Genomic DNA, 26,881 nt, shown 5'->3' on the forward strand with positions numbered 1-26,881 from the left:
CTTTAAGTTACACCCATGGGTGCAAATAATCACTAGTCATTAAAAATGATCTGGAAGTATCCTGTAAAATGTGGGTTCCTAGGCCCCCACAAAGAAATCCTGAAACTTGGGTCTAGGACAAAGTCCAGACATTTACTTTTACAAGCTCTCCAGGAAATTCTGTTTGCAGCCAAGATGGGGAATCACTGCTCTCAACCAGAGAGCACCGTACATCTAACCTGGGAGATGTTGTTAAAAATACAGGTGCTGATTCAGTAGGTTCTGGGCAGGGCTGAGAGGCTGCATTTCTAATAAGGCCCCAAATGGTGCCTTGGACTAGGAAAACCCCTATCTATGCTGCCAGGTAGGTAGCCACTAGCCACAGTGTGCAAAACATGTCATCACAACTTTTTATATATTAAAAACTTCTGTCAGATACAGAATTTAGCTGAACAAAAATATAATTATCAGTAATTTTATACTCTCAGTTTTATTAACTACTAATAAGACTCTTGAGAGTCCCTTGGACTGCAAGGAGATCCAACCAGTCTATTCTAAAGGAGATCAGTCCTGGGTGTTCATTGGAAGGACTGATGCTAAAGCTGAAACTCCAATACTTTGGCCACTTCATGCGTCGAGTTGACTCACTGGAAAAGACTCTGATGCTGGGAGGGATTGGGGGCGGGAGGAGAAGGGGACGACAAAGAATGAGATGGCTGGATGGCATCACCGACTCCATGGAGGTGAGGGTGAGTAAACTCCGGCAGTTGATGATGGACAGGGAGGCCTGGCGTGCTGTGATTCATGGGGTCACAAAGAGTCGGACACGACTGAGCGACTGAACTGAACTGAACTGAACTGAATCACTAAAAAAGGATAAAATGTGAAATGGTCCTCCTGCATCTTTTTAATTTGAAAATGTTATAAAGAGAAAACAATCTTTCGGCTTGTTAGATATAGGGCAAATAACTTGCATTTTCTAAAATCTCATTGGACTTTTTTACGTAGTATTTTCACGTTTATATTTGCATATTTGGAGAATCATAATACATGACCATGACTCCCCAAAGAAACAATTATTTACAGAAGAATTTTTTTTCATTAAATTGCTATATTTGGAATGAACCTATGCGACAATTCAAATCCTACTGCAAATCTGTATACAACATAGAAAATTCCAATAGTAATGGGGGGTGGGGAGGAATCCTCTATTATTTTAAGGAAACCAAACAACTGCTTGGCTGCTTTTTAATTGAGCAGATAAAGCACTTTAATATAGATAAAACATTTCTAATATTTAGGAAGCACTTTTCCAACTATAAAGTCACGAACTTTACCCATAACTCTGACAGCCTGACAAGCAAGCAAACAGAATTCAACCCAAGAGTAGTTTCCTAGGCAACAAGCACAGATACGACCAATGGAAAAAATGAAAAGGAGAAAAAGCATTGCAGCATTTCCAGTGGGCTTGAGAAATACATTTTAATTGTCAAAATGCCACAAAGACAACAATATTGAAAATCATTTCACTGAAAATGATTCAAAGCAGAAAGCCATTTTCATTACAGCAAACGAGGTGTAGAAAAATAGAAAAATTAGGTTCCCTTCCTTTGCTCTGAATTAAGTAGGGACGGAGATCAATCTTGGTTGATTTTACAAAATTTATCTACATTAGGACAGATTTTTAATATGCCTCCTTAGTTTTCTCAACAAATGGAACCGTACATTAATTCAACGGACAAAAGAAGAGAGTGACCCAGAAAGACGAGGTAGCACAGGATACAGGGTGCGTCTGAGCATCTTCTTTACAAAGACATGCTCATACCTGCTTAGGTCTTAATTCAAACACAGTAAACCACACACTTCACAACACAGATTAAAAAGCACTAGGCTGTCCATATTCTCACCTGGCTTCTGTTTCTTCATCTGTAACAAGAAGGGCTTGGATTCCATCTCAAAACCCTTTCTGGCTCTAACAGCTTTTGATTTTTAGAAATAAAGTATAGAAGGGCTGTTTTGTCTAAAAACACTGAGAACAAAACAAAGGCTAGATTCTAAGCTATTTTAAAACTTTTTCTTCACAGGATGTAAAAACTTTGACAGCTAACCTTTAGAAAATAATATTGGAAATGTTCTACTACACAGCTATTTAAATGTCTACGTCCTACATCAGCTTTTGTGATGGCATTTGCTCTTATATTTAGGTCAGGAACATTTACTTGGATTAACTAAAATGTGTTGGATGCTCATAATCTATATTTTCACACAATGTGTCACTACAAACTTGTGAAATAGTCTATATTTTCACCAAGAGTCTTTTCAGCCAAACATTTAGTCAATTTAGGAACTTAGGTTGAATTGATCAACTAATTCAGGCAAAACTACCAATTTAGTAGCTGCAGGCAAATGTCACTGAAATGTTTTTCTGATAATTCACCTTACAATGATTGATGAATTAAGGGAATGAATAGCAAAATGGTGCTTCCAAACAAGAATATGTTCACAGTTTTTCTTTTTCTCTCTTGTCTACCCAACAAAGTCAGATAAGTACATTATAATTCATTCTCCAAAGCCAATCACCTACCCTTGAATTTCATTCCATCCATCCATTCAGTCGCTCAGTCGTGTCCGACTCTTTGCGACCCCGTGGACTGTAGCCTACCAGGCTTCTCCGTCCATGGGATTCTCCAGGCAAGAATACTGGAGTGGGTTACCATTTCCTTCTCCAGGGGATCTTCCTGACCCAGGGATCGAACCCGGGTCTTCCGCATTGGAGACAGACGCTTTAACCTCTGAGCCACCAGGGCCTTTCATTACTTCAGGAATCAGGTGCTTCCCTGAAATCAACTTGGATATCTGGGTGCACTGGCATGCCTCCCTCTTTTTTTATATATACACACTTGTTCTCATATAAAAGTTATTACAATGAAAGATATGTAAGTTACAACAGAAAAAGTTAATAATTCAAAAGCTGAGACATACGCATTCCATGAAATATCAGCGTATGTTGGTAAGTGGGGGCTTCCCTGGTAGCTCAGCTGGTAAGGGACCTCCCTGCAATGCAGGAGATCCTGGTTCAATTCCTGGGTTGGGACGATGCCCAGGAGAAGAGATAGGCTACCCATTCCAGTATTCTTGGGCTTCCCTGGTGACTCAGACGGTAAAGAATCCGACTGCAATGGGGGAGACCTCAGTTCGATTCCCGGGTGGGGAAGATCCCCTAAGGGAGGGCATGGTAACCCACTCCAGTATTCTTGCCTGGAGAATCCCCATGAACAGAGGAGCCTAGCGGGCCACAGTTCATGGTGTCACAAAGAGTTGGACACGACTGAGTGACTAAACACAGCACAGTACAGCATGTTGGTAAGTACATCCTTATAAATTAATTTCAGTTCACTTATAACTGCATTTCTTTTTGCTTTTTATCTTACTATCTAGATTCTTCAACTGTCTACTCTTCAGAACACTGAACAACATTAAGCATCCGTAGAAATAAGCTCTTTAATACATGATACATATAAGATCAGCTAAAAGAAAATTTAAAGCAATTTGGCCATTAAAAGAAAAATGAGAAGAGTAAATCCCAAAAGAATCTCATGAGTAGACAGACTGAAATTATATTTATGTCTGCAAGGAGTCTGACAAAGCCTGAACTTGATTAGGAAGGAAATGTTAAAAGATTTCTTTCCCTTTTCATGTGAGCTGCCAGGAAGCAAACCCAAAGATTTATAGATTTAACTACTATGTGATAGGTGGTACAGGTATATAGATTACATACAGATAAAATTTTCTTTGTCTTGATTTTCAACTTACATTTTCGTTTTTCACAATTCTCTATTTTTATTTTCTAATTATCATTTTTAGTGTTATTTTTAAAATTCAATATAAATCCACATGTGCTGGAAAATCAGAGAACATATCTAACATTATTGAGTCTGTACAATATCAACATTATAATTATACAAAGGAAGATAAGCTTTAAAGTATCAAAATTAATAGGATATATACAACTTATTTATTCTAACATACCTAGAACTTAATATGCTCAAAAAGTATATGTTGAAGAAATCAGTTAATTCGCATTTATTTATTCCAAGCAACAATATCCAATTAAGCATCCCACATTTCACAAGAGACCTGGGACTGAATACAGGTCTTCCTTTATGGATAAAAAAAAAAAGGTAACAGCAAATCTTTGAATCCTCAAATTTCAAAAATTCTCATATGCTCTAAAGCAAATTATGGGGAAGAAATGATCATGACCTAAGTGTAACATTTTTACAAGGGATTAAACAATGACTTGACAAGCCACAAACTTTTTGTGCTTGCATTTCTAAAACAAGAAATTCCTATTTTAAAAAAAAACCAATAGTATTCAGTATCTTTCTGAATCATAAGATTCATTCAGAATAAACTGGCTATTAGAGAGCTGACTCCATGTCAAAACCCTACTGAATTTATCAAAAATAAAAATCAACTACATTCCTAGGATAGCTAAGTCTCTGGAAAAGAGCAAGCAGGACACAGAACCCTACCTTTGCTTCTCATCAGGATAAACTGGAGCAGGCTGATGGGTACCACTAGGAGTGCGTTGTCAGCTATGCCATGCATATCCAAGAACGGGTAATCATCACACAGGGTTCAAAAATATGGTATGAAAATAAATGCCAAGGATAACAGGAAAATAAACATTCATGGGGGAAGGAGATTATGTACATTTTTAGTACAAACATGGCCAAAAATCTGAACATTCTCTTTCCCTTCTTTCCCCAGATTCGGTGCAGTGTCCAAATGTTGCTAATCTATATGTCGATCTACCTGAAACACTCTCTTTTCCTCCTCCACAGACTTGTCCCAAAATTGCTCCAGGTCCCTCACAATTGGAACTATCTGCAGTAAATACCCGGAGAAGGCAATGGCAAGCCACTCCAGTACTATTGCCTAGAAAATCCCATGGATGGAGGAGCCTGGTAGGCTGCAGTCCGTGGGGTCGCTGAGGGTCGGACACGACTGAGCGACTTCACTTTCACTTTTCACTTTACACATTGGAGAAGGAAATGGCAACCCACTCCAGTGTTCTTGCCTGGAGAATCCCAGGGACGGGGGAGCCTGGTGGGCTTCCGTCTATGGGGTCACACAGAGTCGGACACGACTGAAGTGACTTAGCAGCAGTAGCAGCAGCAGCAGTAAATACCTATCATACTTGCCTTATCCCACTGTTTTTAATCAAAATCAAAATGTGTGACTTGTCTGTGCTTCCACAGGGGATGCCTAGAGTTGGTTCAAATCATCTTACGAGAAAAAATAAAGATTTAAGAAATTTTTGAGAGTTGGTCATTGAACAGAACTATTATTCAAATTCAAATTATATAAACTTATAATTAAAAAGGGGCTTCCCAGGTGGGGCTAGTGGTAAAGAATCCACCTGCCAATGCAGGAGACCTAAGAGATGTGGGTTTGATCTCTCAGTTGGGAATGATCCCCTGGAGAAGGGCTTGGCAACCCACTCCAGTATTCTTGCCTGGAGAATCCCATGGACAGAGGAGCTTGGTGGGCTACAGTCCATAGTATTGCAAAGAGTTGGACACAACTGAATGACTAAGCATGCATGCATATACAATCACAGAGGAATCCTCACCTAGTCCTGATGCTCTGACTTACCTAATGGTTAGCATCTATTCTGTGTCATGATCATGTTAAAATTTTTATGAATTTATTTTTGGCTTGTCCAATTTAGAGACCAAAAAAAAAAAAAAAAGCCCGTAAGAGACTAGGATTTAGAATCCTGAATAAATTAAAGTTGAAGACACCAAACTTCCAATCGCCTATCTGTATTTCCCAAAAGAGAACAATTTGCAGTACCCTGTATTTGTTTTCCAGTAGAAAGATACTCCAATTGATAGCATCCTTCTTCTTTTAAACCTTTGCAGTAACTGTTGTTAACCGAGAGGGTCACAAAGAGTCAGACACGATTAAAGCGACTTAGCACACACACATGCATGCATAATTAAATAGATTATATTAAAACACTCCAGTATTCTTGGGCTTTCCTGGTGGCTCAGCTGGTAAAGATTCTATCTGCAATGTGGGAGATCTGGATTGGATCCCTGGGTTGGGAAGACCCCCTGGGGAAGGGAAAGGCTATCCACTCCAGTATTCTGGCCTGGAGAGTATAGTCCATGGGGTTGCAAAGAGTCGGACATGACTGTGTGACTTTCACTTTCACTTCAAAATACATCACTTTCCAAGTCCTTTACAACAAGTTGTTATTATGTATGCTCATAGTACACTGATGCATCTGTGTGGTGGAAACACTGTATAGTAGTGCATCTCTCACCAGTTCTGTGCGCTGGGAACATAATACTGGCCAGTGAGAATGTTTACACCATGGAAATGGGCAAATGCCACAAGCCAGGTCTTCTTTGATTTTCAGAGACAGAGCTGTTAAAAGGTTACCAGCGCTCCAGTGGATCTATAGAACCAGACAAATCCTCTTCTCCTGGAGTCAAGAAAAGCATAAGACACCACAGGACTGCACTGCGAGTCTGTGCGATCAGGAAAGACCATGGGAGAAACTGTGACTTCAAGCAAAGTCCTGAGAGATAAGTCGAGGTGAGGCAGGTGAGCAGCGAGGACAGAGAAACAGCTTCACCACACTTGTAAACACTACTAACAAAGCTAGTGGAGGTGATGGTATTCCAGTTGAGCTATTTCAAGTCTTGAAAGATGATGCTGTGAAAGTGCTGCACTCAATATGCCAGCAGATTTGGAAAACTCAGCAGTGGCCACAGGACTGGAAGAGGTCAGTCTTCATTCCAATCCCAAAGAAAGGCAATGCCAAAGAATGCTCAAACTACCGCACAATTGCACTCATCTCACACGCTAGCAAAGTCATGCTCAAAATTCTCCAAGCCAGGCTTCAGCAGTATGTAAACCGTGAACTCCCAGATGTTCAAGCAGGTTTTAGAAAAGGCAGAGGCACCAGAGATCAAATTGCCAACATCCGCTGGATCATGGAGAAAGCAAGAGAGTTCCAGAAAAACATCTATTTCTGCTTCATTGACTATGCCAAAGCCTTTGACTGTGTCGATCACAATAAACTGTGAAACATTCTGAAAGAGATGGGAATCCCAGACCACCTGACCTGCCTCTTGAGAAACCTGTATGCAGGTCAGGAAGCAACAGTTAGAACTGGACATGGAACAACAGACTGGTTCCAAATAGGAAAAGGTGTACGTCAAGGTTGTATATTGTCACCTTGCTTATTTAACTTATATGCAGAGTACATCATGAGGAACGCTGGGCTGGAAGAAGCACAAGCTGGAATCAAGATTGCTGGGAGAAATATCAATAATCTCAGATATGCAGATGACACTCCCCTTATGGCAGAAAGTGAAGAGGAACTCAAAAGCCTCTTGATGAAAGTGAAAGAGGAGAGTGAAAAGGTTGGCTTGAAGCTCAACATTCAGAAAACAAAGATCATGGCATCTGGTCCGATCACTTCATGGGAAATAGATGGAAAAACAGTGGAAACAGTGTCAGACTTTATTTTTTTGGACTCCAAAATCACTGCGGATGCTGATTGCAGCCATGAAATTAAAAGACGCTTGCTCCTTGGAAGGAAAGTTATGACCAACCTTGATAGTATACTAAAGAGCAGAGACATTACTTTGCCAACAAAGGTCCGTCTAGTCAAGGCTTTGGTTTTTCCCGTGGTCATGTATGGATGTGAGAGTTGGACTGTGAAGAAAGCTAATCGCCGAAGAATCGATGCTTTTGAACTGTGGTGTTGGAGAAGACTCTTGAGAGTCCCTTATACTGCTAGGAGATCCAACCAGTCCATTCTAAAGGAGATCAATCCTGGATGTTCATTGGAGGGACTGATGCTAAAGCTGAAACTGCAATACTTTGGCCACCTCATGCGACGAGTTGACTCACTGGAAAAGTCTCTGATGCTGGGAAAGGTTGGGGGCGGGAGGAGAAGGGGACGACGGAGAATGAGATGGCTGGATGGCATCACCGACTCTGTGGACATGAGTTTGAGTGTACTCCGGGAGTTGGTGATGGACAGGGAGGCCTGGCGTGCTGTGATTCATGGGGTCACGGAGAGTCAGACACGACTGAGTGACTGAACTGAACTGAACACTTGTAAAGAAGCAGAGAGCTTAGGGCCCTGAAGGTCTGAGACCTATCCAAGAAACTCAAGCAAGGGAACTTGTTACAGAGTAAAAAAGGCAGACACAAGACAGTTCTTGCAAACTTTACCAAAACTTATTGATGTTCAATTCAGTTCAGTTTCTCAGTCATGTCTGACTCTTTGCAACCCCATGAACCGCAGCATGCCAGGCCTCTCTGTCCATCACCAACTCTCAGAGTCCACCCAAACCCATGTCCATTGAGTCGGTAGTGCCATCCAACTATCTCGTCCTCTATCGTCCCCTTCTCCTCTTGCCCTCAATCTTTCCCAGCATCAGGGTCTTTTCAAATGAGTCAGCTCTTCGCATCAGGTAGCCAAAGTATTGGAGTCTCAGGTTCAACATCAGTCCTTCCAGTGAACACCCAGGACTGATCTCCTTTAGGATGGACTCGTTGGATCTCTTTGCAGTCCAAGGGACTCTCAAGAGTCCTTCCCAACACCACAGTTCAAAAGCATTAATTCTTCGGTGCTCAGCTTTCTTTATAATCCAACTCTCACATCCATAAATGACCACTGGAAAAACCACAGCTTTGACTAGACAGACCTTTGCTGACAAAGTGATGTCTCTGTTTTGTAATGTGCTGTCTAGGTTGGTCATAACTTTCCTTCCAAGGAGTAAGCGTCTTTTAATTTCATGGCTGCAATCAGCATCCACAGTGATTTTGGAGCCCAGAAAAATAAAGTCTGACACTGTTTCCACTGTTTCCCCTTCTATTTGCCATGAAGTGATGTTACTGATGTTAACTGTATTAAAAATATTGGGAAGCCATGGAAGGTTTTGAGGCACTGAGGTGAAAGGATGAGATGTGGGGGTTACAACAATCACTCCTGCTATTGCAGAACAGACTGCAGGGCTGCCCTACAGAGGATGAGGAGAGAACAGCCATAGATGGGCCTGGGAGCTCTGCTTTCCTGACAACAGAGCACTAACAGCAAAATCTTAAACATGCCGATTTTTGTTTACGACTGAGCGACTGAACTGAACTGAACTGAACTGATTATTTAAATGCATGCTCAACTAATAGAGGCACAATTAACCACATGCAAGAAATGGTAAATTCTTTAATACAACAAAGTAAACAATAAACTAACAATAAGTTCTAGTATTCTGTTTCCCTACGTCCCCGGTCATGACCCCACTGTAGAGACCACCAGCAACACCATCCTTGGAAGCTCAAAGGCAGGTCGTGAAGTCACAGGACATGGTGAGGCTGTGAGAGCTGGGGACAGCGCCACCCTCGGTGACAGTTACAACAGACCTCTCCAGACTCCAGCATCCCTGGCCAAGGCCATATTCCCCTAGAGTGCCCACCAGAGACAGCACAGTGATCTGGAGCCATCCTCTGGACACTCAGTTTCATCAGGAGCACATATAGTGCCAAATTCACTAACTGCGAGGCTGTTCCTTCTTCACAACTTGAACAATAACAAAAAAAAAGAAAACACTGGTTGCTGATCATGATACAAACACCCTGGGTTCCTTTTGAGGGACTCCCTGCAAATACCAGCATGCTAGCAGCTCTGTGTTCTGGCATCTACTGACAGCCAAGCAGAACGTCCACCAATGCTTTTGACACCTGCCAAGGATGACCTCATTACACTCTTGGTCATACTGCCCAGGGAAACATGACAGAGTCCTTTTTTTTTTTCCCCAGCTGCGCCTCACAGTTTGCAGGATCTCAGTTCCCCAATCAGGGACTGAACCTGGTCCTGGCAGTGAAAGCATGTAGTCCTAACCACTGGACCACCAGGAAACTCATAACACCCATCATATACTTACCATAAAACTTCACCACCCAAATAAAGGAAACCTGGAATTGGCATGAACAACCTATGCTGACTAGTACCACTGGAAAGACTCACTCTCAAATAATCAAATCATCGTACACTTTGAGGCACCACTTTGAAAACTGAAATTAGACCAGGATGCTCTTGATTTTAACTCACTTTTAGGCTTAGCAAAATAAAACCAATGTAACCACACAGCAGTCTCTGAATACCTTTCCCTATTAAAAGGACAAGGCTGCTTCAGGACGTGACTGGTTGCAGATGTGGGGCAGAAAATATATCAGATGAACATGGAACAAATTTCATGGCAGAAAGCAAGGATGCTGCCATGAAGGGCTCTCAGGACCCAGTTTAGAGAGGTCACATCACTACAAATATGGCTGATCTGAACAATAACAGAACAGACAGAAACAAGAACTATACTAGAGCTTATGAGTTCTTGTGACTTTTTTAAAGAGGGAAACAGGAAAAAATGAAACCAGGAGAATGCCAGCCAAAAAAAAACAAAACAAAACCTGTTATTGTGAAAACTAATACAGAGACAGAATTAGGTATTTGGCCTGTTCTTCTTGGACACAGGGTATCTCAGAGTAACAAACCAGTTGATAAAAAGATTAACTTTATAGAAATAATGTGGCCGATAAGTGAAAGAACTGGAATATCAATATGCGGCAAACATTTAAAAAAATAATAATGGATCTAGGCAAAAATTACCAATGCTGCTAATATCACAAAATGAGAACCAACAGCCAGGCTGTATGTGTCTCCTGAGGGAACCATACAATAGCACTCAGAGACACTGTTGTCAGAGAATCAAATCAGAAACAAAGCAAGACACTGCATCTAATAACTACCAGGTTACAAGAAGCACAGGGTACATGAGGATACAGCAGATGCCACAGGGATATTGTTGTTCAGTCACTCAAATTGGGTCCGACTCTTTGCAACTCTACAGACTGCAGCACAGCAGTCTTCCCTGTCCATCACCATCTTCCAGAGCTTGGTCAAACTCATGTGCATTGAGTCCGTGATCCCATCCAACCATCTCATCCTCTGTTGAACCCTTCTCCTCCCGCCTTCAATCTTTCCCAGCATCAAGGCCTTTTCTAATGATGGGCTTGGCAGAGGAAAACCACAGGAAAAACAGTCCAAGGAATAAATTGCAGAGTGTGTGTGTGTGTGTGTGTATCTGTGTGTACATATACTCACACCCTTGTATAGATACATGCATACACACACACAGAAAGAGGAACTCACAGACCAAAAGAAACATCAATCAGATGTAGTGTGTGGATTTTCCCAAGATGCTGATTTAAACAAGCCAAATAGAAAAACTACATTTACAGAATAGTTTTAATACTAATTTCACATTACATAGCATTAAGGAAGTATTATATGAGGTTATATATTTATTTTTTTGTTTGTTTGTTTCTCATTTCTTAATTAGTAAATTCAGCGTGCAGGTTCTATCCCAGGCTAATTTATACACTTCCAGAAGGAACGGCCTCTTAAATGCACAGAGTGCTGAGGTGGGGTTTTATATATATATATAAGGTTATATATTTAAAGTTTTACTTTTTAGAAATAAGCACAGTACTGAAATATTTTCAGAAGAAATTATATAAGATTATATAAGAAATTATATAAGTACTGGAGTGGCAGCCCACTCCAGTACTCTTGCCTGGAGAATCCCAGGGGCAGGGGAGCCTGGTGGGCTGCCGTCTATGGGGTCACACAGAGTCGGACACGACTGAAGTGACTTAGCAGCAGTAGCAGTAGAACTTACTTTGAAATAATGCTGTTTGGGGAAGTACAGATGAAACAAGACTGGCCACCAACTGATAATTGTTAGAACTGAGAGTGGGGCATGGCATTTCCTTACACTATTCTCTTTAATCATGTATGTGCTTGAAATTTTCTATGATGAAAAACTGAACAGAAGACAAGTGACCTTGCAATACTGAAAATTATAAAGACAAGTGAAAATAAGCAAGTAATGGTACTGAGTAATAGTCTTTTTTTTCTCAATTAGGATTAAATTTTTTAAAAAGCTATGCAAAGTTGCATATTCATCATGACAATTTCTTTAATATTTTGTGTACTACAATTGAATGCATCTCCTCCAAACAGACTGTGCAAACTTTATGAATTTATTCAGAAGAGGCTCCGTTACCCCGAAAAGATTTGCTAAGTCAAGCCTCTTAAAATGCTGCTTCTCACAAATCACAGGGCTAAGAAGCAGCAAGAAGTTTAACAACATGGTTAGTGGGTCCAGGTGTGGCCCCTGAACCCCATTTACTCAGCTGTGCCTTGATTTTGAAAAGGTAAGGAGCAAGTGCTACTGTAGTCTGATTTCTCCCATTTTTCAGAAAGATGAAGCACATTTGATCAAAATCAAGGTACAGATAAAAAGCAGTTGCATTTTCCCATCACACATCTAGTAGATCGTTTCAAGCAGCAATGGAGTGACAGACAGTAAGTAATGGCAGAGAAGTGAAAAATATTCTTACATTATTTTGATGTCTTAAAGTTTATTATGAGAAACTGCTCAAAAATGTCATAGTTACCAATATCGTTAGCAGATGAGTAGACAGGAAAAAAATCAAAATTTTCTAATATGAGTAGCATAAAAACTTAAAACATAGAAATTGAAAGCAAATTATAAAAAACCAGTCACATGTAGATAGAGAGTCTTCACTCTTTATTAGCTTCATCTGATTAATAACTTCTTCAAAAGTTTGATGTGTACTTAATTTCAAGGGCAGAGTTTATGAAAGTAAATGAAGAAAAAAATCTAGACAGACATTTCATTTATTTAGAAATGTAACATATTCATAATACAGAAAAAAAACTGTCCCATTAGTTTTATGAGAAATATCTTCACGTTATGTAATATTCTTTAATATTGCTATGGACATTTGAAGTTAAAAAGCCCATATTAAAATTCAGTTTTCTGTCAGTCAAAAAGGGCAATACTTGTGAAAATACAAAGAATCACTGAAAATCACACATATACACACACACCTTCTCCAGACATGTTTAGTACACCACTGTCATGACAGTACTGACTCTTATAAATGAAAAGTAGATTCCACACACCAACACTTGTGTTACCCATGAGAGTGAAGCATCATTTGCTGTAAATAAGTAAATAGGAATCAAGGTCTACAATAGCCAAGTTCCAGAGAATGAAACTATGCCACTAGCAGTTACTCTATTTGTGTAGCTCAAAATGTTTTTCCCCCTATGTATATACTTTGTCTTTAAAATTGGTAAGGTATAATAACCACAACTACGAAACCATCTATAGCTAAACCAAACTTCTCCTCTGAAACAATTAAGTCTTATAGTAAGATGTAACACAAATGCAGTGATTCAGTATGTCTTGATAATAAAGGAAGTGAACGAAGATGGATGATGTAACCATCAAACAGAGAGCAGTCATTTTAGATGCATTTTCAGTAGATATTTTTTCCTAATTAAGGGTCTCAATTTTCTACACTAATAGAGGATTGCGTCAAGCATATCCAGTTGAGGATATAAATGCAGAAAACTGAAAGTGTTAGTCACTCAGTCGTGTCTGACTCTTTGCAACCCCTGGGCTGTTGCCTGCCAGGCTCCCCTGTCCATAGAATTCTCGAGGAAAGAATACTGAAGTGAGTTGCCATTCCCTTCTCTCGGGGATCTTCCCCACTCAGGAATCAAACCCGAGTCTCACGCATTGCAGGTAGATTCTTTACCAACTGAGCCACCAGGGAAGTCCCACAGATGACTGTTTGCAAAGCTTTCATATAAATTTACAGTCTTTGAGAATGTAGGAATATTGAAATATACATAAAATCGTGTTCAGTGGCAAATGTTATCAAACATTTCTTCAGTGTAAAAAAAATCCTATTAAAGGAATGTTAGCACCCTTGTAAATAAAATTAAGAGATCAAATACAGACTTGAACTTGGGTCAGATGAAATTTTATGTTCAAAGTTATAAAGAGTCTTTTACCACATTTCATTATGCAGCAACTGAACTGCCAGAGAGGTACATAAGCAGTTACAAAATAAAGCAGCATATCAGGAAACACAGAAACAGGAAAGAGCACTGTGTTTTAGAAAATGTTTCTTTCTTTTAAAAAAATTTAGTAAATGCCTAACAATCCGCTTCTTTACAAGCAAACAAATAAAGAAGATGCAGTAACACAAAATAAAAAGTCTTTAGATGAATGAACCCATGAAGGCTTATTAGAAGTGGTCTTCAGTCACTTCAACACCTCTGTTCAAAGAAGAATTATTAGAAACTCCTAGGAGAGCTCAAGAATGTGAACTGGAGGTTAGGTGATATGGAGGTTCAAGAATGAAAATTACATCTAATACTCACAAGTTCCATCAATTTATGCAGTCATCCTAGAAGCCATGCAGATCATAGTTCCTTAACCAGGGATTCAACGTGTGCCTTCAGCAGTGGAAGCATGGACTCCTAACCACTGGTCCACCAGGGAAGTCCCAGGGACTCATCACTGACCTTGCTTCTGCCTCCCATTCCCAACTTCCTGACTCTGGTTACAAAAAGAACAGTTATTATCCAGCATTAGTAGATAACCCTACACTACTTATGCAAACTGATCACCAGCTGGGTTTTTGTTGTTCTAAATCATAATTCTTTAGGCTGTAACATCTCTGCCAAAAAAGAGAATATTCTTTTCCAATGCATTAATACAAATTCTGTATTTGAAATAATTACTTCTCAAGCCGATCTAAATAACAAATTAACCAGTAGATCAGCTATGGCACAAATTGACATTTTAATTAAATGTGATGACTAATCTAGCAGTAGTCTGAAATGCCCTTTGGATCCTGCTCTTTCCATATTATGATTAGTCCTAGACGGATCCAGCTGCAATCCTCCATCTTTGAACACGTGAATTATCTCTACAAAAATGATTATTTTCCTGAAGGTACATGCTATTCCAATACTCCTTCCTTATATAACCTCACGAAGTATTAGCTATATATGTGTTTGTATGTATTGGGTGGGCCAAAAAAGTTCATTGGAGTTTTTCCAACAGATTGTACGGAAAAACCCAACGAACATCTTGGCCAACCCTAACCATAGAAACACTTATTACTATGGTACCACTATAAAGACAAGAAAACAACGCTTATTTAATACTGTTGAAACAGAACTGCAGCCCAGGCAACAAGCTGTCATTGCTGTATTTACCCTTGACTCTGTAAGCAAGAGCTGAAAAATAACATATCGAGATTGCTTCATCTTCAGAACAGACAGAAAACATAGGGTGATGTAAAAAAATGTAGAGATAGAAAGTTTTCTACAAATTTTAGAGAGAACACAAATGGAAAGGCATTCCACTGAGGAACAAGCAGGGTGACAGTATCTAAGAATAAGCCAGGCCCATGGTCTGGATCATTTCTGAGACCAAGAAAGAGAAACAGGAGGGTTTGGTAAATGGATGCACAGTCCCCTTTTTGCTGTTATGAAAATTCTGGATTCATTTAAGTCCTGTCAAATGCCAACAGGAGGGAACTACGTAACAGAAGCATCAACTATAAGCCACAGAAAGTGCTGGATAGATATGATCTCATTGTAAGAAGGGGCTGTCCTCTCTCATGTGTGTCTGGGACCACAAGCACTCATGCCACTATGCCCACACACTGCAGCACCCAGGCTCTTTGCTAAGGAGAAAGATAATTTGCTGAAATGTAGGCAATGAAGTGGTAAATAATAATTAAGTTAACTTAAATGTCAATATAAATGAAATTTGTAAATGCAAAATAATTTAATGAATCCATAGTGATTTAGACATGTTAGTTTTTCTTCAAAATGTGGCCCACAGATATCACTAGTTTTCCATTCCAGGGAAAAGACAGAAGGGGTGACAAACTCAGGGGTGCCTTTAAAAATCACCCTGTCTCTGGGTCCCTCCCCATCTGGGACTCACACAAGGATTCTAGAGAGATGAAGTCGGTCTCTAGCTGCAGATGGGAGCAAACAGGCTGAGGAACACAAGGCCGTTTCTGACATTAAAAGCAATGAAAGAATAAATAAGCAAACACAGTTTCAAGAAGAGCTATACAAGAGATCTATATCAAGTGCAACAAGAAGAGAAGAAATGATGTTATCTGCCAGGCTTTCATGCTGACAAAATAATCCACGTATAGGTCTCTCTCTGACATCTGCTAATAGAAAGAAGAATCTAGATACCTGGTTAGAATGGAGGATGAAAATGAAAAATAAAGCTTGTTTACAATCCAATTGTGTCGGCTCAAACATTTTCATACAATTATTTTCTCTCTGCAATGCACTTCTTATTGTGATGTGAAAATGGGCTTTCTTGCTTCGATTTAAATTGTACTTTCTTAACGCATTCATAGCGATGTCACTTTTACCAATTTTCAAGTGTCAGTAACTGTTTCTGTACCTGATAAACAGATAAACATTGGGCACTTAAGGTGTATTCCCATACACAGACAAGAGTACAAGGCAAGACTTTGGGGGCAAGTAAACTATACTAGCCAAGGACAAGAAGAAGTGAAGGATACAGAGGTGACTGGGTGCATGGGAAATCTTGGGCTTGAGGGTAAGGAGAGGTGGGAAATCTGTAAAACTGTCCTCCCCTAGATGTCAGCAGGGGAGACAGACACAGAGAGCCCCATGCACAGGTGTCCAGTTCTCTAAGGTTTAGGGTTTGCAGACGACACACAGGTGGTGCTGTGAACCCTGCAGGAAACCTTTTCGCTGACCAAGGATTGCCTGCTAACTACAGTCCGAAGTCCATCTGACCACACAAGGCAGAGAGTTTCTAAAATATACTCCTTCTCCCCATGGTCCACAGTCATCATTATTAAGAGTAAAATATTATACACATGTGATGTATGGAGGGTTTTTTTTTTTTAATTAAGTACTTCACAGAAATTCAATCAAACAATGCAGGAAACAAGTGGTTCTTCTGCTGAAAGATAATTGGGAAATACTGGTTGTCAGACAGGAAGTGCGACAGTGCTCTGACTTCAAGACTGGTATCTTGAAATGTCACAAAGGGACCTTGGTGTACAGTTAAGTATCCATGCATTTGCAGCAATAAATCCACTTGTCTTGAACGTGAAGACGTGCACTATGGTTGCACTGTCAGCACAGCCTGCGTTAGTTCACTCCACTAAGCCTCAGATGCCCAATGGTAAAGTAGGGGAGAGGGACCTGGTGGTTTCCCAAGGGACTGCCCCCAACTACAAGGATAAGGGAACCTGTCCCAGCATCCCTTTTACAATACACTGACAGCCTCTTTGGGGAGAAGCCATCCATATGCCTAGACTTTCATGTGCTGCATGGAAGGAAAGGATTCTTGGTTTAAAGAAGCAGACATAAATGTGCTGAAAAGACTACGCTGTTTCTTTGTCGAGTGTTAAGCTCCAACTTAAAAGACCACAGACAAAATGCTTCAGCCCAAGGAAGCAAGGATGACTTACATTTTATCAGCATTTTAAAACCTAACATTTCCTGTGTTCTGGTTTGGGGAAAACATATATTGGCCTTTTCTTCTTTTTTTAATGGATGAACCGTATGAAAAGGCAAGTTTAAAAATAATTTTGCAACCAAAATTGCCATATGTTGATGTCTGGTTACTTCACTGGAAAATCGACGGATGAAATAAACATATTTGCCACACCAGATACCAACCAAAAAAGCTTTCTTTATGGTATTGAAATGCTGTCTCTAGAACAAGCATCTTGGTCTGCAGACAGTACGCCTGCTGCTGAACTGCTGTCGCCTGACAGCCCGTCTTTTCTGCCAAATTGCTCATTAGGCCTGGCAATTTTCACCTGCGCCTCCAGTTTATACTCCAGCAGGGAATAAACATCAGTCTGCTTGCACCATCCTAGGTGGTGAGCTTCCAACACCCCCCTCAGTAGCCTGGCCCCCACCACCAGGAACTCTCCAAACACACTCACCTCGTGTACACACCATTATTTTTAAAATGTCAATTCGGCTTCCCGCTCATAGAAGCTGGCTTAGTTTAAATGAAGAAAAAAAAAAAAAAAGCCACAAAAAAAAAGGATGATATGCAAAATAAGCCATATATTACAATGCGAAATGGGCTGACCAATAATTTATTTAATTATTCATGCCAAAAAAGAACATAAACAATGTGAATGGAGTGAAGAATGTTCATTTGGGGGAGTATTTCTGAGTGCACAGGTGACAACAGAGCAGAGCGGAGGAGCCCTTTTCCAATTGGATATGACCCATTCAACCTTGATTGCGAGTCTGAAAGGAGAGTGTTCGCATTTACGAATAAACAATACAGGTACCGTGGCAACCAGAAGAAAGAGGCAGTGAGCACACTCCAGGCTCTCTGCCGTTGCTGCTGCCACCGATGCCTGCCAAGGAGCACTCCAACATCCAAAGGCGGGCTGATACACAAAAAATAGATACAAAAGAGGTACTCTGTGGGCAAAAAGCACCAAAGATATGAAACAAAATGTCTGAAACCCCATAGAACAACTTCTGATGGAATACTGTTTTTCATTTTGCAGAAGTAAAATATTCACCACCAACCCTGCAATTAGCTAGAAAATTACAATAATTACAGCAATTTTGTATCCCATCTCCAATCCAATTAATAGATATATGACCTTGTCAACATGTAATAATCAGATTGCATCTACAACAAAACTGGATGAGTTTTATAGGCTGAAAAGAACTTGCACAGTAAGAAGGTAATTATTTGAAATACTGAGAATGCCATTTGTATGCCATGCTCCACTTCACAAGTTAAAAGGAAATACAATAGGAATATTATTTCTATTTTCAATATATATTTAAATTAAATCTGGAAAATAGTATTCTAATACCAGTTAAGAGGATAGATCTCTTAACCAAAGATCTTAGATCTCCTAGCAAGAGAAAACCAATCTATATATTCTTCAGTAAGAAAAAAATTTAGAGCTCAAGGAAGAGGCAGGGGGGGCTAACTTCATAACACAAGCTTGTATAGCAATTGTTGATGTCTCTATAAGTTCTAAAAGCCAGCGAGGTAGTAAAATCTTACCAACTAGTTAAAGAGTACCATTTCAGCAACATTTTGCCAGAAATGGTAAAAATTCACTATAAAATTAAAATAGCTCAGAAAAGTTAAAATGTTAAAAGACAATCTAATCAGATATTTTATTTCTCAGAACTGCTACAGCAATTTTATTTCTAGGACTTTTTCCATCACTAGGGCAAATGCCACAGACAAGGTATCTTGAATCTTTAGTCTGGCTCTTCCAAAGGAAATACTAAATCAGCATTCTGGGGTGAAAAGGAATCCTGCCAGCATTCTAAAGCTACACTACCCTCAGAATATCTGGCCCTATAAACAGCCTTTAGAAACTTTTTTAAAAAAAGAAAAAACATCATAGAGTGAGAAAAATAAGACTTGGTCTCAGTGATCTGCTCCAGAAACTGTGCCCCTGAGCACAGTCTATCTCTCTAAATCTGGATTTGTGAACATTAAAATCAGAGGAAGCTAAGTATCTATCATGGAACTGTGAGGTTAGGAGAACACAGTTCTAATTTTACTCTATATGAGAATACTCACCCCACCCCAACCAAGAACGGCAATGTGTTCTATCCAGGAAGACACATCCTGTAACTTGGGCTCTGTAACTCCTCAAACCTTTAAAACATCCATAAGAACTGGGTCTGCACTCAAGAGATGTCATTATCACCATCCCCTTTCTACAATTTCCCCTTACCCTAGTGTTCATCATGTGTCAGACACTATCAAGAGTTCAAGCATCTCATTTACTCTTCACGGTCCCAGGCCAGGTACCCCAAGTGAGGCCACTGATCACACTTGATGTGGTTTTGTTTACTTTTTCTGAACCATGAATACTCTAAACTATGTTCTAGAAAGGAGTGTCTGCAGAGTAAGCTCATGATAAAACGGTAAAGTACAATAAACTCTCAAACTTATCAAAAGTCTGTTAAAAAAAAAAAAAACAGGTTATCAGCATCTGCTGCTACTGCTAAGTCGCTTCAGTTGTGTCCGACTCTATGCGACCCCATAGACAGCAGCCGACCAGGCTCCGCCGTCCCTGGGATTCTCCAGGCAAGAACACTGGAGTGGGTTGCCATTTCCTTCTCCAATGTGTGAAAGTGAAGTCGCTCAGTCATGTCCGACTAGTAGCAACCCCAGGGACTGCAGCCCACCAGGCTCCTCAGTCCATGCGATTTTCTAGGCAAGAGTACTAGAGTGGGTTGCCATTGCCTTCTCCGCATCTGGTTATCATTAAATCAAAGTATACCTATCCATGACTGAAGGATGCAGAAACCTGCCAAGAGATGCCAGAACAACAGTTTGAAGTGTCTGCTGTCAAATCATCACCTTCCTCATTTGCCACTCCTTAAAATGGCTCTATTGACCTGAAAACCTCTGGATTTCTCCACTGTGGCAGAGGAGATCCAATGCCCAGGGCTCACAGCACTTCTGGAGGGCCAAATATCTTGATTTTTTTAAATCAGAAGAGGAAAAGCAAACTTTGGGAGAAAAAGAAAACGTTTTCATTTTTTTCTCACATCACAAGACAATGAGTTTTCTTAGCTTCCATCAGTTCCTTATTGAATAAAAGAGATGAGTGAATTAATTCATAGAAAAATCATCAGTTTATTTCTTCAAGATAAGTATTGAGGCTTATTTATCTGAAATCCTGTATTAACTCTGCCTCTAACTGCAGTTGATTATTGCATGACTGGACAGGTCTCTACATATTGTTGGTTTCTTTCCTTTCATACCTGAAAATGAGGAAGATCACTGAACATAAACTCCTTGAAAGCAAAGACTTACTAACCCCAGACTCTGATCACCTAGCACAAAGCCTGGCCAGCACTGACCGACCCTTGTTTTATTTCTGAATGAATAGTATTAATATCACAGAAAATGACTCATATGTATTGAGTAACTTTTACATAGTCACCAAACCTTGTATTTAGTACATGTTTAACATGAACTTACCCAATGCCTGACAAGGACATAAAATCTAAATAACCTAAGCAAATAAAAGTCAGAGCTTCTTGTTCTTAATATTTGTGTATTTTCCCACTGGTGGCTATAAGACAACATATATGCTTCAAATACAGCTTCCTTTTCTCAATAAAAACAAGGTAAAAGAGATATTTGGGGTTGAAAACAGCATTTCAATTTTAACACATAGAGCCAGCCAAATGTGGGTGGTGGTGGTATAGAAATTTTGTTCAATCAGTGAAGTCAAAAGATACAAATGGATGGGCAGCAAGCCATTCAATTTCTTCCTAACTTAAAGATAGGACTGGCCTTTCTTCCGGCACATATCTAAATTTAAGGTGCATCTTGCTATATAAAACACATGAATAAAAAAACTACAACAATAACACAACAAAAAACTCTGTACTTCATTATATATATTACATAAAGACACTGCTTTAATTACATAAAGATACTGCTTTCCAAACATCAGGCACCTATGAATATTTACACTATTATTTAATTAAAATTTTCTTTAAATTGAAACTAGGCAATCCATTTTTTAAACCCATTTGCTCCAAGCAGATAATCATTAAAGCATGGACTTATTGAGTCAGTATATACTAAAAGAAAATGTTTATGTTCTTTCCTTATTCTCCATAGATAGATAGAAATATGGAGATGTTATATAGTAATATATTAATATATATATGCATATATATCTACAAGGGACAGTGGAAGCAGAAATAGTTTATAAACATATAGAAGCAAATTTCCAAGAGGCTGTAGACTGCTACCAACAGAGAAAGTGGGGACATTTTACAAGGAAAAAACTGCATATTTTCAAAATTATCTAACTATATTCTATATATTACTTTTATAGATCATTCCATCTCTCTATGTGAAGATCCACTGAAGACTACCAGTAACATCACAGAAGATTACATTTTCTACTTGAAAACTGAAATGTTTCTAAATTAGATGTGCCTAAAAGACAAGTGATTTCTAACATAAATTTCTTGAAATAGGCCTTCTTTCTCTTACCAACTGCTCAATGATAAGATTATACAATTACAAACACTAAATATTATATTTAGCAGACATTCTTCACATTTGTGAGTAAAAGAAGTGAAGGAATGGCAGGAGTGGCTATAGAATTCTTCAAGCTAGTGTCCTGGAACTTGGGCACTCTGCATCCTAGGATTTCTACTATAAAGTCACTAAGTCCAATATTTTCTTTCCTTGAGATGGTCTCATAGCAGCTCTTCCAGATCCCTGAAGATAACGCTGACCCCCTCCAGATAAAGATCAAGAGACAATTATAACCAAGTTGGCTGTCAATCAAACATGCTCTGCTTTGTTTCAATGGAAGGCTTTTGATTACTTCCATTTGTTCTAGCATTCAGACAAAATACATAGGAAGAAAAATTCAAGTAATATAACTTTATATTATCCTTATTGATTTTTAGTGAGCTATTAAAAGTTTACCAGTCCCAAGTAATCTAAGCTCAATCCAAAAATGTAAAGAATCTTACTTATCTCTCTTGCAAAAGACATTTTCCCAGATTCTAAACTTAATCAATTTTAAACAGATAATGAATTCCATTCACAGGAGCATGCCTGAATAACAAAAGTTGGCATCCCTGTAAATGAAGATGAAATATGCACTTACTCGCACGAAGGACTGAAGGGGTGACCTCGATCTCACTTGTTGCTTGGTAAGGCTGGAAGGCTGAGACATTGTTGGTGCCGAGCTCACTGTCAAATATCTCTGGGCTCTGGGTGCCTGTGGAGCTGGCACTGGTGCCATCACCTCCATGATGTGGGTCTTGCTCATCAAACACGGCTACCAGCTAGAAATGACAGGTGAATTTGCAGTTATATACAAAGGCATTTAAAAGGACAACCCCAAACTTACACCATCTTTGGTGTAAACGGTGTTATTTACACACCTAGGAATGTTATATTTTAGGAAGAGGAACTTCGGAGAAATAGGCTTGCTCTGGGTTTTGATACTTTTACATTGCTTAGTTGTACATTTCATATCCAAAATTCTACAGGTGGAAAATAATACAATGGTGTTGTATCACAGAATGCTAAAGGGGATAGAATGGATTTAAATCTTTTTGTAGATAGTATATCAAGCGGAAAGGAAAGTGCATATACCTATATATAAACACATATACATATATATGACATGTAGTATACAGAGCATAGGGTAATAAGGGGCCCTTCATGTGGGAAGAAGGGGATATGAACTGTCATAAAGCATCACCTCATGGTACACAAGAAACACAGGAAGGATAAAGGAAACTAATGAGGCTGGTAGCCTACAGGGAGTTAGAGGGAACAAGGATGAAAGGGAGAGAATGGGAGCAGGTAATGAAGAAAATGGGGTGGTGACACTTTCCTGAACATATTTTTCTGTAACTCTGACTCTTAGAGCCAACATAATAATTAAAATATTTAAAACAAATAAGTAATTGAAATCAACCAAGAGGCAAGGAGGGGGTCTGGAGGCCGGATAATCTAAAATGGAACACAAACAAATAAACCTGTTACAAATGAAAAACACAACCACACAGAAAAGGGTGGGGAAGAAAAGAACTAAGCAACTCTGGAAAACTATTTTCACTGTTTAAAGTACATCTAAAGGAAAAAGGACAGGAACAGAAATATCGTATTCAATTAGTAAGCTTGTTTCCCACAAGCATATGGTTTGGAAATTCATGCTACTCCTACTACTAAACTATTCCTTCTCCTCCTCCTACTACACACACACCTCAGGAATGAATGAAAAAGAAAAATATTTTGGATAATGACAGCCAAAGTTCTTACAAAGTTCAGAAACAGAAGTGGCAAAAAAAGAAATCAACTGTAGTGTTAGACTTGAACTGGAGGCATCGATATGAACTCAAGGTTTTCATAAGTAGGTAGGCAGGCAGGCACAGACGGGTGTGAATCCATGTGTGGTATACAGGTCACACATGGATGTCCTAGTTGTGTCCACAGAGAGATCCCTGAAGCAATGACATTGCCTCAATGTCAAGTTACTGATTCAAGAACCAATGGATACTAATGACCAGATCTTGGTTTTTTAACACCATTTTCCAGTAAATGAACTAGAAGTCCGTAGAAAAACAGTTAACTCCAGGGGCAGGGTAAGAAAAATACATGATGAGCCTGAAACACGTTATGATGCTAAAGAGAACATCTAAGGGAATCAGGGTGCAGCCTGAAGGAGCTCTGAATCACCAGAGCCATTTGGGACACTTGTAAACAAATAATGATAGCATTAGATTATAACCCAAGATAAAACTAAACCTCCTGGAGTCCATAATGACATAATCAAATAATCAAAGAAATACATGATGGAGAATGGATAGCTCTTCCTTACTGGATCATCCAAATTAGTAAACATGGAAAAAATAGAGAGAAATTATCACTAGGCAATCTCCATAGTCAGAACTGTCACAGGCAAGATCTACCAGTGGATGCTAACATTAATTGTAAGAATATGATCAGAGGTGGGCATATCACAGAGTATCTCCCCAAAAGATGCTTTTTAATTCAAAAGAGAAAATAGTATCTTGCAGGGCAGAAACTTGGCAGACAGCATTTCGCTAAGTAATAAGACGTATTGACAGCATGTCAACACACCAACAAGTATATGACATTACTTCCATGGTAGCCCTGCCCAAAACACGTAACTCTGGTCTAATCGTGAGGAAACATCAGACAAATCCAAACTAAGGAACATTCCATAAAATAACTCCTATTCTTTAAAAATATCAAGACCAGGAAAGTAAAGGGCTGACCAAATTGTGCACCTTGCAGGAGACTGGGGAGAAATACAAACTGCATGCAGTATGAGGTCTTTGCCTGGATCCTGAACTAGAAAACGGGCATTAGTGGAAAAGAAGCAAAACTCAGATGAGAGCTATAGATTAGTTAGTGGTATGTACTAACAGTGGTATGTACAGTACTGTTCATTTCCTAACTTTGATAACTATACTATGGTTATGTCAGATGTTAACATTAGGGATAGGAGAAGAGTACAAGAAAACACTCTGTACTATTTTTGTAACTTTTCTGAAAATTGCAAAATTCCATAATACAGTATTACCAAGTACTGTATAAATTCACTCTATTTAAACTCACTCTATTTAAACTCACTCTATTTCTTCTTACAACTAAACAGTGGCAGTGCTTCTTTAAAATCTCAATGAAGGAAAAAACTTCTATGGCACAGAACAACTTGGTCGATCACCCTCCAATCTCATGCCTAAAAAACTCACCTTAGCCTTCCAAGAAAAGAAGAGACAGGACCACACCCCAAAAGAACCAAGCCTTCAGCTTCCAACCCAAGTCTTTTCAACTCCTTTTAGTTAACAGACTGAAAGAAGAATTCACAGACGATGAAAAGTATTTATAATTACAGTTTGAATTAATTCTATTTACATCCATCAATTCCTAAGACAAAAAAGAAAACCACTATAAGGTCATAGAGATATGTAGACAAACAGGAAGCTCAGAATCCTGCTGCGGCATCTTATATAATTAGCTGATTAAACAATCTAAAGGAAGGCTAAGTGGTAAGAAGAAATTAAAGTCAGATGAGGAGCTGGGCCACTCAACCTTATAATAAGCAACATCAGTGAGAAAAGAAATCCTTAGCAATTGTAAAAAATGGAAAGGTATTTGTACATATACACTAGTTTTCACAAACAGTATATATATGCATACATTATCAACCTGTTTACCTCACAAGCATCTCCTCTGATTAAAAATAGACATTCTACAGATCAGGGTCAGCAAACATTTTTCTAAAAATGTTCAGAGACTAAATATTTTTGGAGCTGTACAAGTCATATAGTCTCTGTCACACGATTCTACTTTGCATTCTATCATGAAAATAGCCATTCACAATACATAAATAAATGACAGTGACTATGTTTAAATAAAACTTTATTTACAAAGCAGATAATGAACCAAACTTAACCCATGGGCCATAGTTTGATGATCCCGCACTAGACTGCTCTTCCGTCTAGTAACATCCAATTTAAAAATTTCCGTGTGGGAAATAAAACTAAAAGTCAAGGTTCCTTGGTAATCCTGCTAAGCTAAGAATATTCATTTCAAGCTCTTCATCAGGATTTTGAATTTCTGTACTTGACTTTAATTTCATCAGACTTCTTACAAGGTGTGTGGCTTCATATGCATTTTGAAGATATTAAGTTTTGACATTTTGGTGCTTAATTGGAAGCAAATGAAATTCAAGTTTTGTTATTAACTTTTCACAATGATGTGTTCTCCTAAGAATAAAGTCCTTTCTGTAAACGGAAAATGGAGATTGAAAATTACAAAGAACGAGTCTTTAAATGCCACACATGATGGAAGAACTTACACACGTATATTAGTTTCAATAATTATCTCCAGCATTTTTAGAAAACACAAGTATTATGAAATCTGGACCGTGTCATGAACAAATGCTGTTTGAATTTCAGTGGCAGAATCACAGTTGGTGATTTGCAATATGCCAAAAACATACAAGTCTACAGCTCTCTTTTAAACTGAAATTTAAGTGCCAGGTGCAGATATAAAGTAATTTTGTGTTAAATTGGGAAGAATATATAATTTTAGAAAATCTACCCTACAAGAATACACAGTAGCACAGCAAAAGAAAACCAGACCTTCACAGAAACATCACATATTAAAAAACTCTATCGTGCCCTTCAAAAAATAAAGGAAACGTCTTGCTCTTCAATTTGTGAAACGTGACTCAAACCCATATTTTAACAGATGGAATCTTCACTGCTGCCCATGAAGTAGACTGTTTTTGAAAGTTCATTTTTAATTTCGACAGTTATTATTTCATCACTCTTGTGATCCATTCATCCAAAAAGTATCCACAAGAAAAG

General features: G+C 39.0%; 1 protein-coding gene across 11 annotated transcripts in view; it reads right to left on the reverse strand.

Moving 5' to 3' along the window:
* Positions 1-26,881, reverse strand: part of PARD3 (par-3 family cell polarity regulator) — a 601,533-nt gene that overhangs the window by 346,393 nt on the left and 228,259 nt on the right. For all 11 annotated transcript variants that reach the window (XM_055428032.2, XM_055428014.2, XM_055428024.2 and 8 more), the window contains exon 3: positions 22,633-22,813. In XM_055428032.2, the coding sequence (XP_055284007.1) occupies positions 22,633-22,813 (181 nt within the window). The remainder of the gene's footprint in view (positions 1-22,632; positions 22,814-26,881) is intronic.

Source organism: Moschus berezovskii, chromosome 15, assembly GCF_049115385.1.
Source record: "Moschus berezovskii isolate FMDL1 chromosome 15, NW_MosBer_1.0, whole genome shotgun sequence".
NCBI classification, from domain to species: domain Eukaryota; kingdom Metazoa; phylum Chordata; class Mammalia; order Artiodactyla; family Moschidae; genus Moschus; species Moschus berezovskii.